General features: G+C 42.4%; 1 protein-coding gene across 3 annotated transcripts; it reads right to left on the bottom strand.

The window, feature by feature from the left end:
* Nucleotides 1-235: 235 nt before the first annotated feature.
* LOC128259713 (uncharacterized) lies at nucleotides 236-15,732 on the bottom strand. Of its 3 annotated transcripts, none has more exons than XM_052992261.1 (3): nucleotides 13,746-15,732; nucleotides 2,033-2,284; nucleotides 236-1,210 (listed from the first exon to the last, which is right to left on the bottom strand). In XM_052992261.1, the coding sequence occupies exons 1-3, from the start codon at nucleotides 15,376-15,378 to the stop codon at nucleotides 1,092-1,094; spliced, it is 2,004 nt and encodes a 667-aa protein (XP_052848221.1). In that variant the 5' UTR covers nucleotides 15,379-15,732; the 3' UTR covers nucleotides 236-1,091. The 3 variants fall into 3 exon arrangements, with proteins under 3 accessions (XP_052848221.1, XP_052848222.1, XP_052848223.1); XM_052992262.1 differs by having other exon boundaries at nucleotides 2,033-2,221; nucleotides 13,746-15,688; XM_052992263.1 differs by lacking the exon at nucleotides 2,033-2,284 and having other exon boundaries at nucleotides 13,746-15,718.
* Nucleotides 15,733-21,252: the final 5,520 nt, after the last annotated feature.

Genomic DNA, 21,252 nt, shown 5'->3' with positions numbered 1-21,252 from the left:
CCCGCACTTAGATCGTGATCGGGGATACCCCTCCTCCTCCCCCCGCTACACCCTCTGTGCTTGGAGCAGGCGTTAATAGGCATTGCAATGCCAATAATTTGCAATTATACTTAATTGTAATCGTCATTGCTGATGTTGTTCCTGTGTGGCAATTGAGAGTTGTTATTCTGTTTTGTTTTTCTTTTATTGAGATTGGCTTCTTCACCTTGTGTGTGTGTGTGTGTGTGTTTGTTTGTGTGTGTGTGCGGCTGGGGGCCATTGCTATATGTACAACATTTCGTGTTTGCTTAAGCGATCGTTTTACTTGGCTAGACAAATGTTTATTAAGCCTATTACTTACTGGTATTTGTGTGTGTGTCGCAGGGGCAAGACATCTGTATACATATTGCTGACAAACATTGATGGACATCAGGTGGATTCACGGGAACTAGGGTTTTCTTTTCTCGACATTCAAGCGTAACTTAATGCTTTTTATGCAAAGTCCAGCCAAGATCATTTTATACTATTTGTTGGCATAATTTATCCACATGAATTGCCCCTGCGATCTTGAGTTATTTCAAAAGCAGAGCAGTTGGTTCTGTCCAAATATTACAAAAATTTTAAAGTACAATTTACTTTTACATCACAAGCCAAAAGTAATCTTACTTAATGTTTCTAATTCGTTTTTAACACTTTAACATTAGTTAGGATTCAAGGCCGGCCACTGCTTTTGAAGACTTATTCGATAAAATCGTTGCTACATCGAGAGTGTAAATGTAACCAGTGTAGATGGTTTGTATCGTAAACTAGGACTGCAGTTCTATTGCATCGTCATCGGAGTTCTTACCCTCCTGACCGAAAGGAATATATCAAAATTCCAGCGTTCAGGTCGAGTCTGATCCTTAATTTACTAGGTCGTTATGTGTGTTCCTTGTATCGCATAAATTAAGATGCAAAGGGCTTAGCAATTATGACAAAAATATTACACTACTTGAAATGATCGGAGAATATCAATTCGCTTATTGCTGCTCCTTGGGAGCCGTAGCTTAATGCTAAAAAAATACTCAGTTCCAGTGTTCTCGCTGCTCGGACTTCACCGCTCTGTCGGATATTCAGTAGAGGATGCCGGGATGAACGGCCCCGCTGCGTTGGAAGTACACATTCGGATTGCTGCTCAACGTGGGCTCCAGCGTAGTGTAGAGATTCGTTTCGTCTGGTCGTATAAACATGCCTGGAAGAAAACATATTTTTAGTTTCCTTCGGAATACGGCAGTTTTTCGTTAGTTGTACATATTTTGTATGAACAAATTATATGCAGATTCGGTAATATTGTTTGTGTGCGGGGAAGGATAATTACAAATTATATTTTGTTGCAAATTAACCTCGAAGCGTTATTGTATTAATGCATGTAATACTCCTGTTCATTGCTTTGTTTTTGTGGTTTTTATGTTTCAATATAAATATATTTATTTGACTCGTAGATAATTTGACCGTAGAAGTTACAGGACTTGGGGTTGTCATGTTCATGTGTGACCATATATGTATGTACATATCAAAAGCAATATCAACATGTTTTACTGTTTAAATTATTCAAATTTGCTTAATTTATTCAAAAATGATTTATGTAATGTAATATATATAGAATTTCAAATCTAAAACATTTTAAAACTATAAAGATTGTACCTACATTAAATTATATTTCCAATGGAATTCGGTGTGTCGAATGTGAACATCAACAAATTTTAGCATGTCGGCGTATTTAAAAAATGCATATGAAACATTAAAATTTTAATGATTTTTATAACTCTATCGCAAGCAAACTATTTTTATTGTTAAAAAATAATTCTGATGCGTAAAAACTCAAACTTTTGTTTTTATAAATATGTATGGGATTAATTAAGTTAAGAATTGTTAAGTGTCTTAATCAATCGTGTTACATATACCCCTTATTCTGCCTATTGCATAACACTAATATACATCCCTGTGGGATCCTCCCCTGCAGACAAACCGTAAAATGCCTGGGGGATCGTTAGCTAATGGCGAGTATTATTACCTGGCGCATAGCGCAGCGTTTTGGCCAATTGCGCCGCCTGTGTCATGGAGGTCAGCGAGTTGCCCAACTGTTTGAGGGTCAACGGCGTGAGCGTGGGCGGTGCGGCTTGCTGTGGTGGCGGTGGTTGCGGTGGCAGTGGTGGAGGTGGTGCGGGAGGATAATAGCAGAACGGGTGCGGACTCAGGTGTGCTGGAAAATAGTGATACATACGCGTATAGCTCGGCGGTGCGGCGGTGACCAAGGCAACCCGATCTGTCGGCGGATTGCAGGGATTGGTGGTGCGGTGGTGCGGTGGTGGTGGAGTGGGTGCGTGTGTGGTTGGAAGTCCCAGAGCCGTGTGTAAAGTTACCAAACCATTAACAAAACCAGTCGTGACCCACACACACGTAGTGGTGATATTACGTATAGGATAAACATATATGTACAGTAATTATTGGTTTTTGACAATAAATGTAAATTCAATTAAGTTTCGAAAAGGTAAAAATACCGGAAACAAAACCAAAAGAGTCAACCAATAATGAAAAAAAGGTTCCAAATGATTGATGAACATAATAGCAATGGAAAAAATTACAGAAACAACACGGATGGATTATGAAATGACATATGCAAGTGTGTGTGTCGTGAGCGTGTCGAGAATTTTTCGATTATGTTTGACAAAGTTTGGGAGTGAAGGTGAAGATAAAGATGGAGGTGAAGTACGATAAGGAGTAGATATAATATATGTTGTCGATGCAGTGATGATGGTGATGTTTTTTGTTTTGAGTTCGTTGTTGATGTTGTAGATGAATGTCGTGTTGGTTGGCGGTGGTTTTTGATGATATATGTATGCATGACATGACAAATAAAGAAGTAAACAAAACAAAATAAAATAATAATAAATATAAATATAAAAATATATATTTGTATGCTCATGTGCTTTAAGTGCAACCAAGTCGTAGCCATATGTTGGTAGATAAATCAGCAAATGTGTCACAACTTCTGCCCATGGTCAGCCATAATTGGCCTGACCCAGAGCCCGAACCCAGACGCAGATGTTCCCAATTCGAGGAAATTACCCTGCCATATTTCACACTTTTGCCGGCCAATTTATGGCGGACTTAATGATGTCAACGATTTCATGTCAATGGGTTAACTCCAACACCCTCAAGCCATAGAGAAAGTCCCACTGTATTTATGTTTGTGTCTACGGGTATTGGGCAAAAACCCCAAGCTTTTTCATTGGAATCTTAATAGGTTTGTGTTGGGCTAACAAACAGTTTTTGCTCTCGTTAATCCGTTTGGCAGAGCTGCGACCTTCATTAACTTTAAGGGTTAATAAAATGTGTGTGGAGCAATCCCCAGAGGTCCACTACCCCGTTTTTTCGAGGCGCCCCATAAAAACTATGCGTTATGGATGCAGTTGCATTACTTGTAGCCCGTGTAATTTTTTCTTTCTTGTGAGACTTAATCAAAGTAACGAAACCAGTTCAAGTTTATGCATATTTTTTGTTTCGCCTCCGATTCCACGAAATCCAGTTCCCCTTTTAGATAAGAACCTGCCTTAATTGTTCGGCTATTTATAACTCTCGTACACTCTCTCATAATTAGTAGCGACTTGGCCTGCCCAAGACCAACACTTTGGCCAAAGTTCCACTGCCCAAGTAAGGGATTTTCATTTAGGACGGGCAAAGCCTAACAAATGTGAGCCAAATCAACCGCCAGCAGTTGGGGGTAATAACTTACGATTATTATTATATTTTCAACAGCTCCGAGAGGCAGCCAAATGAAACGAGTGTGGCAAACTGTGTTAACGACATGGAAACTGACAAAAAAAAACGACTAGAAAATCGGGCCGAAAAGAGAGGCTGGAAAATCAGGGAAGCCTGCGTCGGCATTGAAGTGTCTGCTGCTGCGGGATCTGAACTCTTGGCAGTGTTAAATGCGGCAGTTACACACATGCCAACCCCTGGCCTCTTTCTCGTGGCACTTCTGGCTTTTCTAATTAACTTAGAACAAATACTGCAATTAAGCCCGCTTGTTTTTATACGCCGCTCCGAGACTTCTGTTCTGCTTCCACTGCCTCGAATGTGGAATTATGTGTCAGAAAATGAAAATGCATGTGTGCGCCAGAATCCAAAGCTGTATCTGTATCTGTATCTGCAAATGTATCTGTATCTGTACCTGTAACTCCAGATGTATCTGTATCTGCGGTGGGCAGGCTTTTGCATTTCGCGTTAAAAAAGAAACTAGTTTTCCAGCAGCAGCAGCAGCCGCCAGCTGAAGCGGCAAATTTGGCTTAATTCCGTTTTGCCCGAGACCAACTAGAAAATCTCTTTCTCCGATTTGCGCTGTCTGTCAGCTCATTTGGCCATTATGAATTATGTGCGCCAGCATTAAATATGCTACTTTAGCTCACAGCTGACAGCCAACTTAACGAAACGAGACGAAATGTAACGAAAAACGCTAATTAAGTGCAAATATGTATGGCCAGACTCGAGATTGGCGTCTGCATGCATGTTCCGCATTGTCCAGGTGTTGGTGCACTTCTGTATCTATGTGTGGGGGCGGCCAGAGCCCTGAAAAATTCTATATGGCTAGAGATGGAAGGAATACGTGACCCTGAATATAAATTGCCATAATGCAGGAAATTGGGGGAAAAAGTGTCTTCAGAGAACCTTTTACAAATCTACCAATGCAGAGTCAAGCAACATTGAACAATATTTGCTGTGTTTTTACCTGAATAAGATTGAGTAATTTTATTAATTACGTCATTTACAAAATAAACCAAAAGTGCTGAATACCACATCTTGTCAAAAGGCAAACAAGTTAAAAATTTAAAACCGGAAGAAAGTACGCTATTTTCTGAGAATATAATTTTAAGATTTTAACTTTCAAGAAAAGCAACTTGCCTTATAACTAATAAAAATAAATTTGTATTAGTCTGATTACAATCGGTCTAATCACGGTAAAGAAAATGTTAACCAGTCCTCAAAATAAAGCTAGTAACGAAGCTACTGGTAGAAATTAAGGTTGTTCATTCATTACATATCTATTTCCTTTATGGATAATTACAGGTAATAAGGGAGGAGAACGGTAGCAATGAGTTTAGAAAGGCAAAAACAAAAAGTATTGTTTTTTATTAGTATTTAGGAAGTAAGCAATTGACACATTACCCATTAAATAATTAAAAAATGTACTGCAATATAATCACGGTAAGCTCCATTGTTTAATCAAAAACAAACATATGAAAGTTTCTCTAAGCTTTACTATTAGTTTAAATTAACGTTAAGGGAACCGTGAAAAAAAATGAGTTATTCTACAAATACCCCAGTAATGGTTTCTTAGACTTTATCTAGCATAAGTAATGAGTTCCTTCCACATTAGAAATATGTGCCTAAAGCATGTTTTCCCGGCTGCTGTAGAAATTCTTTTTATGAATTATTCCCCCTTTAAACTGAGGCGATTTATTCCGTCTTCATTATTTCCTCACTCTTAATTCCTCTTTCCGTGTGCTCGCCTCGGCCGTTTTTACTTTTCCTCACTTGCATTTAATTATTTCTGCCTCTTTCACCGGCTGGGGAAAATTCATTAAAATTGCCCATCTCTATTGCGGAGACAGGGCCACGTTTTGCATTTTGCAGTGTGCAGTTGGCAGTTTGCAGTTTGCAGTTTGCAGTTTGTCGGCTTGGCCCCCAAACCCCGTCCCATGTGCATCTGCCTCCTTACCCTGGGCCCAGTATCTTCTATCTGGCTGGCAACAAGTTAAAGTTAAACCAACTGCCGCACGTTGACTGATTGCTACGTGCAGATTGTCATTGTTCGCCTTTGTTGTAGGCCCAGCAGTGCTCAGTTGGCTTTTCTGCTGTTGTTCTTGCCACAGCGAGTTCGCTTTTTGCTGCTGCTGCTTTTGCTGTTGTTAGCTGCTACATACTTTGCAGACTTGAGTAATTTCTTTGGCGAGCGTTGCTGTTTTCCTCATTGGCTGCCTGGCTGCGGCGTTGACTCTTTCTTTCTGCCTCTGGCTGCCGCGCCAAAGGTTGTTGCTTTTGCCTTGGCCGTTGTCTGGGTCTTTGAGAGTGAGTTGCCAGATGTTGTGATATCACGAAGCAGCATTATAACTAATTGGCCACGTTCGTTCTAAGCCATCCCATCCCAGCCCGTCCCAGCCCATCCCCCATCCTCCCATCCCCCATCCACATCGGCTCCCTCTCACTCATCCAGCCAGGGTTCATTGTCATGAACTGCGCTGCGGACGATTTTCCCTCCCATTTTGAGGCGGAAGAAAACCATTTTTCACATGGCCGCAACGGCCGGCAATTTGCATAATTCGGCTAAGGGCGTATGACCTTCGAATTGTTACAATTCAATTTACATTTGAGTAAAGTGTGTGCTTCAGTTGGGTTGGAGTGGCATGGACCTCCAGCTGAAACAATTGATTAGTCTTCTTTTATTGCACAAAGAAAAAGGCAAAACACTAAAGTGGTTTTAGCTTGAACACACGCCTCCAACTATTTTGCCCGAAAACGGCAATATAAAAAACAACTTTCTTTGTAGACGAAGTAATTGTTTTTCGTATTATAAATCAATTTAATACTATTTTAATTTTCGGCATTCACTTTTAAGGAAGAAATTTATTACCATTTTTTTTTTTTTTTTGGTTTTAAAGTGAACTGCTATACGATTCAAAGTGTAAATCAAATAGTGTGAATATAGCCAGAAACAAGAAATTAATTGTCTTACGAAAGTAATGGCAAATTACTATATGTACAAAATAATGTACAGAACATGATTTATTCAGAATTGTGTAATTTTATCATTGATATACAGTTGAAGTGTATAAATTTGTTTTATAATTAAATATGTATGCTGTAAAAAATCCGTAATCCACTGTTTGAAACTGTAAATGCATTTTTTTTATTTTGCAATATAAAAATACAACTTTCTTTGTAGACGAAGTGATTGTTTTTCATATTTTAAATCAATTTAATACTATTTTAATTATTACCTTTTTTTTTTGGTTTTAAAGTGAACTGGTATACGATTCAAATTGTGAAGCAAAGAGTGTGAATATAGCCAGTAACAAGAAAATAATTGTCTTACAAAAATATTGGCAAATTATTTAATGTACAAAATAATGTACAGAACATGATTTATTCGGAATGGTGTAATTTCATCTTTCATATAAAATTGAAGCATAAAAATTTGTTTTATAATCTAATAAGTTCACAGAGCCTTAAAAAAAAGCGTTATCCACTGATTGAAAGTGTAAATACATTTATTTTCTATATTGTATTGATTGATTTACCTTAAGGATCGACATTCAGAATGCCCAAGACCTTAAAATCAACCATTCGCTCTTGGCAGAACCGAATAGAACCTTTCTTTTAAGCCCCTTAGCTTGCATCCCTGGGCGGCAACCACAAGCTGACGAAGGTACCGTAAGACCGCGGCGATCTGCAGGCCAATTTAGCGTAATAATTTTAGCATGTGCAGAGTTGGCACACGGCTCATTGGCTCCCTCGGCTCTGAGCTCCCTACTTGCCTCGATCGGTTGGCCTGAACTGCTTTGAGCCGGGCCAAAAGCTGGCAGCAAGACCAGAGTTGGCTTTTCCGCTTTCGGTTTCATTGCCGCAATTCGGAACTGGTTATCGATTACGTTGCTGGCCGGCTGCTGGCACTTCTAGGCAAAACTAAATATCATCGCTCCATGGCATCCAGCCCGGCTCTCCGTGGCCGCGGCTCTTATTGCAAACCGCTATAATTTTGTGGTAATATACAGTGACGCTCGTTTCAAGCACGTGCTGGCAGCATTTACCCAACTCATATATTAAGTCCCATACACAGGCGCTGCCGCGGACAGCAAACTGAAGTTGGATACGATACTCAACAACACGTACTTCACAGATTTGTACATTGCGCCATCGTCATCTTCATGATCATCATCTTGCACATCATCGTTGTCAAGTTTTCTGCTCCGCGCTGTTCTGTTCTGCTCTGTTCTGTTCTGTTTTGCTCTGTTCTTTTGTTTTTGCTCTTTGGTTTTTCAATTTCAAGTTCGTTGCCTCAGTCTTTGGTCTGCTGGTAGTGGACTCAGAACAATTGAGGCTAATCGAATCTTTTTTATGTCATATTTTCGACAGCTGATGCTGGTCGAACCGTTTCAATAGGTGCCCCCCAGGCAAAGTTGGGTTCTAAACAAAGCCAGGTTAACAGAAATCATTTGATTGAAATTGTTGTTTGATGTTCATTTCTGATTGCTTTAAATTTGGGTCTAATAATTGACAGCTTAAACAATCGAACAGAGCAATTTAAAGACAACTATTGGTGCTATCTTAAAGATTAACTCCAAGGCAATGATGGAAAATCGTTTTCAATAAAAATATGGCATGTCATTGTTGTAGTATCGTTTCTAGTATATTCGAAATAAATAAAAAAATAAACAAAAAAGTTTTTCAAGTTAAAATCGTAACTGTCTTAAAACAAATAGTATCTTCAAAGGAGATCGATAGCTATCATTGAGCCATTAAACCGAGACTTGATTCTGAATAACTTTAAGAATTTGGATTCTAATTTTAACTTTTAACTTTTAACTTTTTATTTGGTTCTGACTTTTAATATTTCCAATTGCTTAACTATCACAATGATATATTGGATTCCTTTTTTACAAATTGTTTTCTGTCTTAAACAAAAGACTGAGGCAACGAACTTTGATTCGCTTTCCCAGGCAGAAACTTTATACTTTCCCATTACTTTTGTTTGCAAAAAAACTTCATAAAGGAATCTATAATAATAATGTCGATAATTTATTCAGTTCTCATTATATAAATGAGCTTTCTTTGAGCTAAGCCCCATTTGACCAACTGGTTTATGACAATGAAGCAACCTTTGGAAGTATCCATCAATAACACGCGGAACCTCGGCTCGAGCTAAGCCTCAGATCCTCAAGTGTGCAGAAAATGGAAAAAATAACAGATACAAAAGCAATCTCTGGACTGTTCACAGTTAAATGAGTATGTGGCCTCCCTGGGCTCTTTATTGACAAATCCCCATCGATCGATAAACATGCAAGACAAATAGACAAAACTTCCGCACGGGTCTCGGGAGTGTAGCGACAAGCTTTAACCTTCCAAGGTCTGCTTGGATCTGCTTCGATCTGCCCGGCTCCACGGGCATGAATGATTGATTTTATGTATGTGGCTGCCTGGCATAAAGTCACTCAATAAAATTACAAAAAAATGCGACGTCGCCGGAGAACAAAGACCGCTGGCAGATGCCCAGATTGATGGGCCCGTCTTACTGACCAACTGGCCAAGTGGCGGCATTGCCAAGTCGAAGATGGGACACTCTGCTGGCCGATAAGGTCACTGGCTCGTCTCGGGAGGCATCTCCGCACAGATTCCAGTTGCAGTTTCCCCACCAAGCAGCCGGGCCCCAGGGGTTAGGGTATAATGATAACATCACGCAGCGGCAACGGAAGTATGTACGAGTATCTATTTTTGTGGCTCCGCCTGTCATCGCGCCGCTCGTCGTCGACAGCTGCCCGAAGCGCTTACAACAATGCGACTTCAATTAAAGCAGACCGGACAACCTTGAACTCTCGTTCAATCAGCGGCAACGGGCTGCTCAAATCGGCCGGGCCCCACTATATCCTTTTGGCCACATCCAGCCAAACCAGGCCCAAACACAGAAAAAAAAATATTAATTTATCATCGATTGGGTTTTAAATGACATAACAAAGTTATTCAACTTAATATTTTCCAAAAGAAACAATTGAAATTGTGGTTTCTATGCTGCCACAACATGGGGACAGGATTGAACCAAAATTGTTTTTTGTTAAAGAAAAACTACTTGATCACTGTACTAGAGATTGCCTTTTATTAGTTACCATTTAGTAATTATAATATAACTGACATACGTGTTCTGTTTGTTCCAATAAACAAAAGACTGAGGCAACGAACTTTAAAACTTTTTTTTTAGTAAGACGTTACTTTTGTGCTACAAAAGGAATTTAAAGGATTTAGATTATTATGTGTTAAGTTTTTATAATATAAAGGATTTTCATTTAAACTGATCCAAAATTTTTTTTGTGTACATGAGAGACTCAAGCTAGAGCTGTCAATCTGCGTTCATTCCTCGCCTTCGACTTTGACTTCATGGCGGCAATCATGTAGAGCTGCTGGCCTCTGACTGCGCCCTTTCCCCCCGGTCCACTGATCCGCCCCTGCCCCTGCCCTTGCCCTGGAATCTTTTGGCCCGGCTCATTCCTTGGCGTCAACGCCGTTAGCTGTCGTTTAGTTTATTGTTGCAAATTGCTCGGTGAATTATGTGCCGAACTGCTTACTGCCAACGACCACACACACTCATGTGATTTTGAGTGTGTTTATTTGAAGGCTTGGCAGGAAATTCGATAGTATGGATTTATTGGAAATGTCTCTCGTTCCTCCTTGCGGTTTCGGTTTACCCATTTAAAGCATTTAAAATATGATTTATTGTCATTCCGGTTCTTAAGAACTTTTATGCATTGAGATATTTTAGGAAAGGAGGTCAATTAAGTGTCAGTTCTTAAAAAATTATTACTAATTCGACTCTTGAAACGTCAATTATTATTCTTGTTAATGTAAGCTCACACTTACAAGCTGTGGAAAGTCAAATATCATTTTACTTCAGATTGACAAAACACAAGTGCTGCAAATTTCAATCGTGAACTACAGTTGAATAATCATTTTTAATTTTAATAGAATCCTAGACACTTAAAACCATTTGTGTCTATTGATTTTGTGATTATTTTTTATTTAGTGCTTTTAATGCAAATTGCCCTGAAGAAAAAAGGTACTCCATTTCTGATTTCTTGGTTCCTCGAACAACGCTGAGTTACACACAAGCAAGAGCCTTAGCAATAGATTCCATCTTACTTGAGAGGCAAGACATCCAATAATTTGCCCCTCCTCAAGCTGTCAACTCCCCGGCCAAATCAAGTTCGTTGCCCAAGTCATTTGCTCTTCAATCAGCCCGAGCAATGGCTCGAAAAAAAGGGAACAACTTTTGATTTTTCTCTTGCCTCATCGCCTTATGTAAATTTCAGCTGCTGCCCACATGCAGCTCCAGTTTTTTTTGCTTTCTGTGCCCTTAATCAAGCCGGAACCCTTGCTGTCGCTGCCTTTGGCTCACTTCACTCAGGCTGGCTCAAGCGAAGTCGAAGTCGCAGTCGAAGTCGAAGAGTTAGCGAGACAACTACACAACCCACACACATGTTTCTGGATCGGATCGGATCGGATCGCATTGGATTGGATCGGGTTTGGTTTTGTTTGGTTTGGTTTGTTTGGCTTGGCTTGGCTGGGCTATGGGCTGAGGTATAGCTTGGGTCTGGCCACGATAATGGCAGCGATTGCAGCTCTCGGCTGATGTTTGCTCCTTTGCTTGTTAAGCTCTGTGCCTACTTTGATTTCGCTGTGCTCCGTGTGTCTCCAGACATTTGTCTTTTGCTCTTAAGGTTTCTGCTGCCTGCTGCCTGGTTTTCGTTCGTCGTTGATTTCTGTTACCCCTCAAATGCACTTTCAATTGCAGACAGTTTGACGTATATATGTGTAGCCGGGGCCAGAGCACTATATCTCTCATTTATCTATCTATATACGAGCCTACCTATATTTCGTCTGTCCCTGGCTGCCTCACTTGCTGGCTTTCCTCGGCCGCGGCCTGAGTCGGAATTGGAAGTGGAATTGGAGTCGGAGACGGAGTCGGAATCCGAGGCTCAGTCTGAGCCCAGGCTGCCCACAGGCACTTTGGCTTGTGGGCCGTGGCTGCAACTCCAGATTCGGGCCCAGCTTTGGCCAAAATTCCAGCTGCACCTCGGCTTTTGTCCTGCCGTGTTTGCCTTCTTGCTTGGCTCACATACTGGGTCGGATTTGGAGTCGTCGTCAAGTAGCTGCCATGTAAAACGCTTCCTACTTTGGCCCACCAGCTCATTGTTATAATTTGGTAGGCTATTGCGGGTCTTATACTCTTAAAGTAGAGGTAACTGGATTTTGGCACCGCTTTGCAGTGGGTTTAAAAAACTTATGCTTGTGCATAATTTCAACAAGTTGAGTAAGCAATGACAAGTTATATAGATTCAAATTAAATTGAAGTACCTCTTTGGATTTACAATGGCTTTCTTTTCTTCGATTTCAATTGCCGTAATTAAATTTCCCAATTGCCTAACGCTTTTCACAGAGCATTTCTTCTCCGTTTTCCACATGAATTGCCCTAAGTTTTCCTGTCCCATTTCCATTTGAAACGCTTTTTGCTGACTGTAATCATACTTTTGTGATGTATTTACTTTAATTAAATTACGTAAAGTGTTACATGGCTTAGGCACGCACATTTCGAGGCACCCCACTGGGCGCCCTTCCTTCTCCAAAGTCTACCCATATCTTTCCACTTTGCCACACTCATAAGCCACTTCGCTTATGCTTTCATTAGAAAGCTGAAATAGTTTATAGCCTTTTATGGCTTGTTATTGTTTAGAAAATGGGAAAAACAAAAACTAATTCCTAAGATATTGTTTTTTGTCAGGCAGTTCATAAATTGCCAAAAATTGCACAGTCAGCTTTTATTGTTGGCTTTGTAAGTTTCGGCTTTGACTCGTTTCACTTGCTCGTTGACAATGTGCCAAGCGATTTTGGTCTGAGGACAGGTCGTGACCACTTCCACACCGCCTGACAATGACATCTAACACCGACTAATGGACAGATGTGAAATTTGTTGATGGCTCTATTCGCAGCGCCAGAAATGATTTAAGCCGCAGCAGCGAAAATCTAATCAAAGACCTAACCCACGAACCTGGACGTTCTCACAACGAAAACGAAAATGAAAACGAAAGCCGAATGCCGAAAGACAAATGAACGGATCGCTGGATGTGTGCTCTTTTACACTTTTTACACTTGGCTTACACGCAGACGTCGGCGTCGGGAAAATTAATATGCCAAACAATTACACGGCCCGGCAAAACAATTTTAAGCCCAGTTAATGCCGTCGCACAGTGGTTGGGAGCTGCGCGAACGATTGTCTACAATTGCGAGTGGCCGCGAAATGAAAGCGCACAGATTTGCATACTAGCAAATGAAGCGGTGCAATAGGAAAATTGCCATTCATACTGATTGGAAAAGAAATGCAAAAGCAATGCAAATGAAAATAATCACAGGGCGGGCTTTGGGAAAATGTATAATTATTTCATTGACATTGGCAACGAAACTGAAGTCAAAACTGCAAATGAAGAGTAACACAATTGCCTAAAGGTGCCTCAAGCTAGAAAATTGTTGTATAATTTCAACACTTCCATGGGCTAATATCGATAAATAACAGAGTTAGGTTAGTTTTTTTTCTGGAACTCCCCATCATATTGGAGCCATTAAGACCACAGTACCTGGGCTACCGTCTGCTCGAGCTGGCAGTCTTTGAAAGTTAAGACTTTTGCTTTCCTTCTCGCCGACTTTGCTGTTGCTTTTAGAAAGAGCGAACAAATGGATAAACAAGAGTTCAAGAGGTTGCCAGCCGGGGGGTGGGGCTGGCGCACATGAGGCAAGAAAAGAAAGTTATTACAAAACTAACAGAGGCTGACAGTGACAGCTGACAAGGGCAGCAGGGCAGAAGGGAGTAGCTCGAAATGGGAATGTTTCCAGGCCGAGTTTTATTTTTTTACCAGGCAGAAGTTGTGACAAATCCCGAAGTTAAAGGGTCAAGTAAGAGCGGCACTTACCACCTCCGTTGTTGGCACTAGAGCAGTGTTTGGAGCTGAGTCCCTGGCCCGTATTCGAGGCCGAGTTGGGCAGTCCGCAGCCACCCATCACGCCGTACTTGATGGGCTTGAAGTGGAAGAAGGAGGGCGAGTAGCCGGAGCCGGCGCGGCTCAGCGAGCTGAACTGCTCCTCGCGGTCCTCCACGTAGAGCCCCTCCTTGCCCATGGCGGCCAGCTGCCGCCCCTTGGGCATGAACATGACCAGGAAGACGGTGGCCGAGGTGGCCACCAGGCCGAAGGCCACGCAGGCGTCCTTGTGCCGCTCGGCCACCGCCAAACCGCACAGCATCCAGCCCAGCCAGATGGGTATGGCGCCGCCGATGGCCAGGCCGATGTAGGTGGCCTCGCGGTAGTTGTCCCGGATGCCCCGCGACTTGATGGCCAGCACGGCGATGAAGACGATCAGGAAGACGATGTAGATCAGCGAGAAGAGCAGCTCCGAGAACTGCGTCTTGCAGAGCGGTATCAGCACGGTGCTGACCGCCGCTATCCGGGTGTAGATCTCCGGGGTGCCGTCCAGCGTTGTGTAGGACGTGGGGTAGAACAGCGCCGAGTAGTTGGTCTGCGAGGCCACCGTGCTGCTGAGGAAGCCGCTGCCCATCACCGGCACACTGGTGGTGTACACCTCCGGCGGCTGGGTGAGCAGCCACTGGCCACCGATCGCCACCTGGATGAGCAGCGCGAAGAGCAGCAGCAGGCCCTGGTACGGAGCCGGCAGGTACACCCCCCCGTTCAGGCTGATCAGGAAGACGCACTTGACCAGCAGGGCGGCGAAGACCAGGGCGTAGGCCACGCCCACCCCGAAGCGGATCGCCCCGCAGCTGAGCAGCGTGGGCTGGGCCGTGATGATGGCGCCCAGGCTGGCGCAGGCGAACAGCCCGAGGAGCAGCATCTGGCCCAGGAAGAGGTGTCGTCGCGAGGGCGACGTGCGCCAGGCCTTGAAGAGCACGAAGATCTCGAAGGCGGCCATCATGAGCATGGTGAGCGTGGCCAGGACCAGCACCGGCACCACCCACGGCTCCTTGCGCAGTCCGGCGAAGGGCAGGTGGGTGGACACTATGCTGGGCGGGGTGTTGGAGCTGTTCGAGCTGTTGGAGCCGCTGCCCGGCGCCACCCGGCCGGTGGTGCCCGCGGCCCGCGCCTTGGCCCCCAGGCTCCGCCGGGGCGTGGCCGCCGTGGTGGTGGATGTGGTGCTGCTCGAGCTGCTGGCCATTGTGGGCACCACGAAGAATTCCGTGGACATTTCCAGGCGGGCGGCACTCGAGACATTGCCGCCCGGAATATTGAGATCCAATTGCTTAGCAGAGCGCTGCAATTGAGGAGCTGCCGGAGTGGTGCTGGTGCTGGTGCTGGTGGTCGTCGTACTGGTACTGGTACTGGTACTGCTACTGGTACTAGTGGTGGTGCTGGTGGCATTCCGACTGCTCGGCTTGAGCACCTGGTAGGCGTTGCGGTCGGTCTCCTGGCTGGTCACCAGGCGCACCCGCCGCCAAATGTTGTTGCCATTCACGCTGAGGCTGCGCGACGCGGGCGTGGTGGCGATCAGCTGCAGGATCAGCAGCAGGACCAGCAGCAGGTGGCGTCTGCCGGCCATTGGAAGTGGTGACCCCGAAACCCTAAGCCTGTGACCGATCAACTGCTCATCAAAGGCGCATCTCTCGCGAACACACACAAACCCTCACACGCGATCGCGATCGTATTCTTTCAGTTCGTAAGTTCTTCACTCTTCGCTGGCCCTCGATCTCCAAGTTCTGCGGTCTAATTCTCCTCGATTCTCGCGCTAAGACGTCCGCTCGCTCCGATCGACCAACTGCGACTGACTGGCGGCTCTGCAAGTCGGGCTTTGGCCCGGCTCGGTCGTTTGAGACCAGTTTGACGGCAGCCCAGTCGAACTAACACTTGTTCGAGTTCGATGTGCGTTTGCTAACTCGGCTAGAAGCATAGCTGTAAAGTGTGGATAGCTGTGGTACTGGAATAATTGGTGTCCTTAATTATTTACTTAATTGAAAATATAATGCACCAAAATTTCAGTTTCCAAATAATACATCGTAAAATTTCTCTTTAAAAACAATAATTAACTTAAAATTAGTTTTGATTCTCAGAAAGGATGCAGAATTTATAACACTTCAGTTGAATCAATCTAGCAAGTAATATGAACGCAAAAATATATAAAATTTGGCAATATAAAATGAAAACATTGAATCTTTTGCATATATTTTTTGGGCTGTTTAAGATATTTAAAGAATTTTGCTGGAAATCAATAAAATTATACATAATATATGTACTTACATATATAGAGTACTAGACCCTTTTTGTTTTGTTACTTTAAATTCTGAGATGATATTCTAGATAATTGATAAATAATTTAGCATCGTTAGAATTATTAATTGAGAATTGTTTTGGATGTAAAGCCATTATTAATTATAGGCCAATAATTTTAAATCCTGTGTTTTCTTCGACATCTGTTATGATTTAAGTGATAACTCATTAGCGCAACATTGTGGGGCATTGTCATCGGTAAAACTTTGGCTGTAAAGACGGTTGCAACCAGTTGCAGACGCGATCCACAGCGCTAGCTCAGGATCCACATTCGAACCGATCGCGCTGCGCAGAACACTTTCATTCGTTCTGCATATGCGGGAATAGCATTTTATGGCCTCTGCTGCCCGAGTTGGCTGGTAGGAAAGTGCTATAAGCTATTAGCCGACCGCTTTTGCGGTCTCCTCATAGAGCCACTCTCCTCGAAAACGGCCGAACAAAAGCCGAAATAGCGAGGTCCACACACAAAAGGCGATTGTAAATCAAAAGAGCGCTAATGATATATCGATATACAAAGTGTTGAGGTGGGAAAGGCATCGCCAATAGCGTTAGGAACGGCAATAGGAACTCGGCAACGGCAGCGCTCCGATTCCTTAAGTATTATTGTATTGTGTTCGGCGCGCGCTTTGAGCAAACCACAGTTAGAATTGTTCAGATCACCTGAGTGAGTGGGCAAAAAAGCGTATTAAATAATGAATTGCATAAAAACGGTTTCACGTATCTTTAAATCCCACATTATCTTCAGCAATTCCATGTAGCTTAATAGTTAGCCTAAATAAATTTGTATCTTTATATTGTACATACACTTAAAGTAAATTTTCTTTAGACATTTATGATATCCGCAAAACCAAGCATGAAGAAATGTATCCTTCACTTACAGTTCACAAGTGTTGAAATGTGCTTCTTTAGAATTACTTGGCGGTTATTACACAATGTTAAAAACAAAGAATATCTGTTTGCTGCAAATTTGAGTCAGAAGAGCTCCTAAGGTAATGCCTCAAGACGAGCTCAAGCCCAACTAAACCTTATTGGCCACCGGACATTCCGCATTCGTCTCCATATTTGGCGCGGCTTGCAATGCGCAGCCATTAGCCGCAACAAATGTTATGTAGATCGTGTCGACGGGGCCCGAATCCCTCCTCTCTGACCGGGTTAGCTTCCCACCGTCCGGCCCGACTTACGGTATCGTTAGTGGCGATCTGCGAGGGTCGAGGGTCTGCGTTCTGTATTGACATGGCGATGGAGGCGGGTAAACAACCTTTCGGCTTGAACCGAAAACAGAGTCGGAAAAGAGATTTCGTTTAAATGAGCGCGTAGTCAGATTTGTGATTCGCCATAACCGACCATAACTCAAGCTCCGGCTTCTGCTGCGATCATGATCTTGAACGATACGTACGTACCTGTTCGCTATACCTGTTCGCTTTGCAGATCTAATCTGGGAGAGACATTCGGCCGGATTTCTTAATACGAATCGAGCAGGGATGATGATGCAGCGCAAATTATGAACTTTTCAATTAGAACTTGTCTCGGGCAAATTAAATTCTCCTCACGATGTGCCTAATCCCTGTTTTAGCTAAGCCAGCGATTATTCGGTATGCCTTCGGTGTCCACAGCCCATTATAGGGGAAATTAAAGCTGTCACTTGCCTGTTGGCCTCGTCGGCCTGCAAGTTCCGCTCGGTAACAGTGCTTTATGTAATCCTGCTGGCTTAGAGCAATCTTAGCTAATTAAAAGGCATTCTAATATTACGTTCTGCCTTTCTCCCGACCGCCGGATTGGGTTTCACGACATACCCGAGACACATTGCGTTAATAACCCCTGACTGAGCACAAGATCAAGGCAACTTTGTGGCTCGTGCGCAGGCCAAAAGTCAATTGGCCCACACCCAAGGCAAAAAGTTAGGTCCATTTCACTTAGCCCAGCTAAAATATTTGCAAGTTTAAGATCGAACATGCGTTACATTGTAAAATTTTTGTTATTTAATGCTACCTTATAGCTTTAACTAAAAGCTATACTTGTTATTGAAATACTTCTTACAGTTTTTACTTTTACACCTTAAGAGTAAATTATATTATATTGATGGTACTCGATAAACTCTGGAAGGGTTAAACATTAATAGATTTAAAAGATTAGTTGGCAATATTCAGTATTTTCCTTTATTTCTCATCTATATTTACCAATTGGTATAAAAATTCTAAATGTTAGTTTTTAGACACCTTAAATGATTAAAATCACATTTCTTCATTAATTTTTTACTTCGGCATTTTTCTTATTTATTTTTTACTTCGGCTGTAGTGCCCTCATTACCCCGCTTGTGTATCAACTTTCTTTATGGTTAAATATTATTCAAATTTGGCTTGCGTTGCCCTTTCGATGGGCCTAGAATTCTTTCACGATTTTATAGGAGAAAGAACTGAGCTGGTTGGGCTGCCCCCATCGCTTGGTTGGGCTAATATTACTTTGGCGAAAACAAAAAGGCGGCGCCAAAGTTCCGAATCCTGCCTGAAGTTGATTGATTCCGGGTGATTTGAATGTCTGGCCCTGGACCTGGACCTCGGACCTGGAACCTGGTACCTTGACTCGGATTAGAACCCAAAGAAGTGCCGACTCTTAGCTGGGGTAGAGAAATGTGTCGAAGCTTCGAGCTGAACCGTTGCTCGCGGCTCTTTTTTAAGCGCCTTAATTTATGGGCCAGAAGACAAGCCGGCGCCGTCTGGGTCAAGTGTCAAACTGTCGACGATTTGCGAATGTTTCCGCTCATAATTCTATTGGTGCCATTAATTTTGGGCATTTCGATCGGCGAATTTTTTGGACCAAGGCAACATGCCGCGCGTAAATCTCCGGAGATGCATTTTGAAATTTAAATTGAAACCAGTTGGTCAAGTGCATTGAACCTACAACCACCGGAATGAGCTGGGCTCAGACACCAAATATCCAGAGACAAAAGCCCCTTGGCGATCTTATTTATTTATCAATATGTAGTGCGGTTCCTTCGCCCTCCCCCTTCAGATCCCCTCCATTCGAGGCGAGTTCATTGTCGTCCCCAAAAGAGCGAATTCTGATTTATAAGCGGGCTCTTGCCCAGTCCCTGTAACCAGTACCCCACCCTTCGCGACGGGGCTGCGCTTTAATCACGTGCGTGCAATGCGCACATGATGATGCGCCCCAATCCGAGTCCCCCATGCATGGCCCTCCATGGCCCTCCATGGCCCCCGGTCCCATTCGATCCCAATAGCGATCCCGATCCCGACCCCTCCGATGCTCCTGACGATGCTGGGATGCCGCTTCTGCTGGGCTCTGCTGTTTTTGGTGCTGTTTCTGTTGCTGTTGCTGGTGTTGCAAATGCTGCCAGGCCAAACACCCAGTGAACATTGCTCAACAGAGGAGTTCGCTCTCTTAGAACATACAGTGCTGTGCACGTGTTTACGTACTTGGGCTTACGCATGTATCTTATCAAAGGTATACAAAGGTGTAGTTGTTTTAAAGTAGTGGAAATGTATGTAACAATCGGAGAGTGAAATTTTGAACCTATATTCTAGACTAACTATTTGTATGTCCTTTCTACTTAATGTGTAAGTCCAACTCTTTTAAAGAATTGGACGAATGGTCAACATAGCCATTGCTGCTAAGCATCATATTTTCTGATTTGGCAATCATATGGAATGCAACAACAAAATTATTTCTTGGTTTTTAAGAAACCAAAAAAGTCCTATACTGATTTCTGATTATTTTTAAGAAAAATATAAATATTAAGTTTAGATGTAATTTTCTTTTAGTTCTTTAGTACTTTATGTATTTTGCTTTAGGACAACTCTCTTAATGTTAAGGTTAAGGTACTAGTTTCTTATCTCTTAGAGAAACGTATAATGATACTTCTGCCAAGATAATTTCGCTTTCTCAGCGTTATGTTAATTTTTTTGTTATAAAATGAGTAAGTTAGCTGATTGAATTGCAAAAAATAGTCGACCTTTTTTTTCGTCTATAAACTCCAACATGAAGTCTCTTTTTAGTTCCGTGCTGCTACAGTCTATTTTCTTGCTAAGATAAAAACAAACAATACCAAAACAAGGAGAATCACTATGAGCATGAATATTAAGTGAAACATTTTAACATTGAAGAACATTGAATCAAGTTAGTTTACTGTAATATTTTTTGAAGTAATGTATATATATATATAAAATATACCTTTTTATAAAAAAGAACATAAAAGAAACTGAACTTGCATATATGCACTCAAAGGACACTTAAAAATCGAAATTATCTATCAAAGAAATATGTAGAATTAAAAATGTGTTTTTACAAGATATGAGGCAAACTTTGTCAAAGCTATTGGAGAAATTGCATATTTTTTAAATCAGCTATATTTAGATTTTAATGCTTATAAATTTAAAAGCTTTGATGATTTTCCGCTGAATTACTTGATCGTTCCTATGACAGCCATAAGATATAGTTGTCCGATTTTAATAAAATTAAAACAGTAACTCTGAAATATTAAACCATTACTTATTCAAAAAAAGTTTACAAAAAGCACTAAAGTTATAATATTTGTTCATTTATTTTTTTAATTTTTCGATTGTTCCTATGGGTGCTATATACTTATACACTACAAGCAATAAAAAGCCATATGTAGGAAAATATGTATGCAGACTGCACTAAAAATGTGATACTTGTTTGCGTAGCAACTGAGGTAACATAAGAATATATACTTTATAGGGTCGGACATGTGCCACTCACTGCGTTGTAAACTTTTGACTGAAGTTATGACTCCCTCTGCAAGCGGATACAAATCTATGATATGTAATGCCTTAAAGTTTTTATGTTGTACCTTGCGAATTCCTAAGGCGCTGCCCGCCGCTGTGCTTCCCCCTATATGTTTTGGGTCCATTATGCAGAATGCATATAAATGTAAGTGCAAGTATCGAAGTTAGTACGTCCGTTGCTGGCGTTGCTGCCGTTGTGTGTGAGCGCGCATGCGTGAAGCGTCCGTTTTAATCGCTGCCTGGCCATCGAATATTTCTTTGGCCACGACTGCTCCGACGGCGATGACGACGTGAAGAGTTTGCTCGTAAATCCGGCGTATAAAAGGCACATAGCTCGCCCCATTGGTCAGGAGCCGGGGAGGCAGGGCGACCATTGTGCTGTGGGGTGT

Source organism: Drosophila gunungcola, assembly GCF_025200985.1.
Source record: "Drosophila gunungcola strain Sukarami chromosome 3L unlocalized genomic scaffold, Dgunungcola_SK_2 000009F, whole genome shotgun sequence".
In the NCBI taxonomy this organism is placed as follows: Eukaryota; Metazoa; Arthropoda; class Insecta; order Diptera; family Drosophilidae; genus Drosophila; species Drosophila gunungcola.
This window is presented reverse-complemented; position numbering and strand designations above follow the sequence as displayed.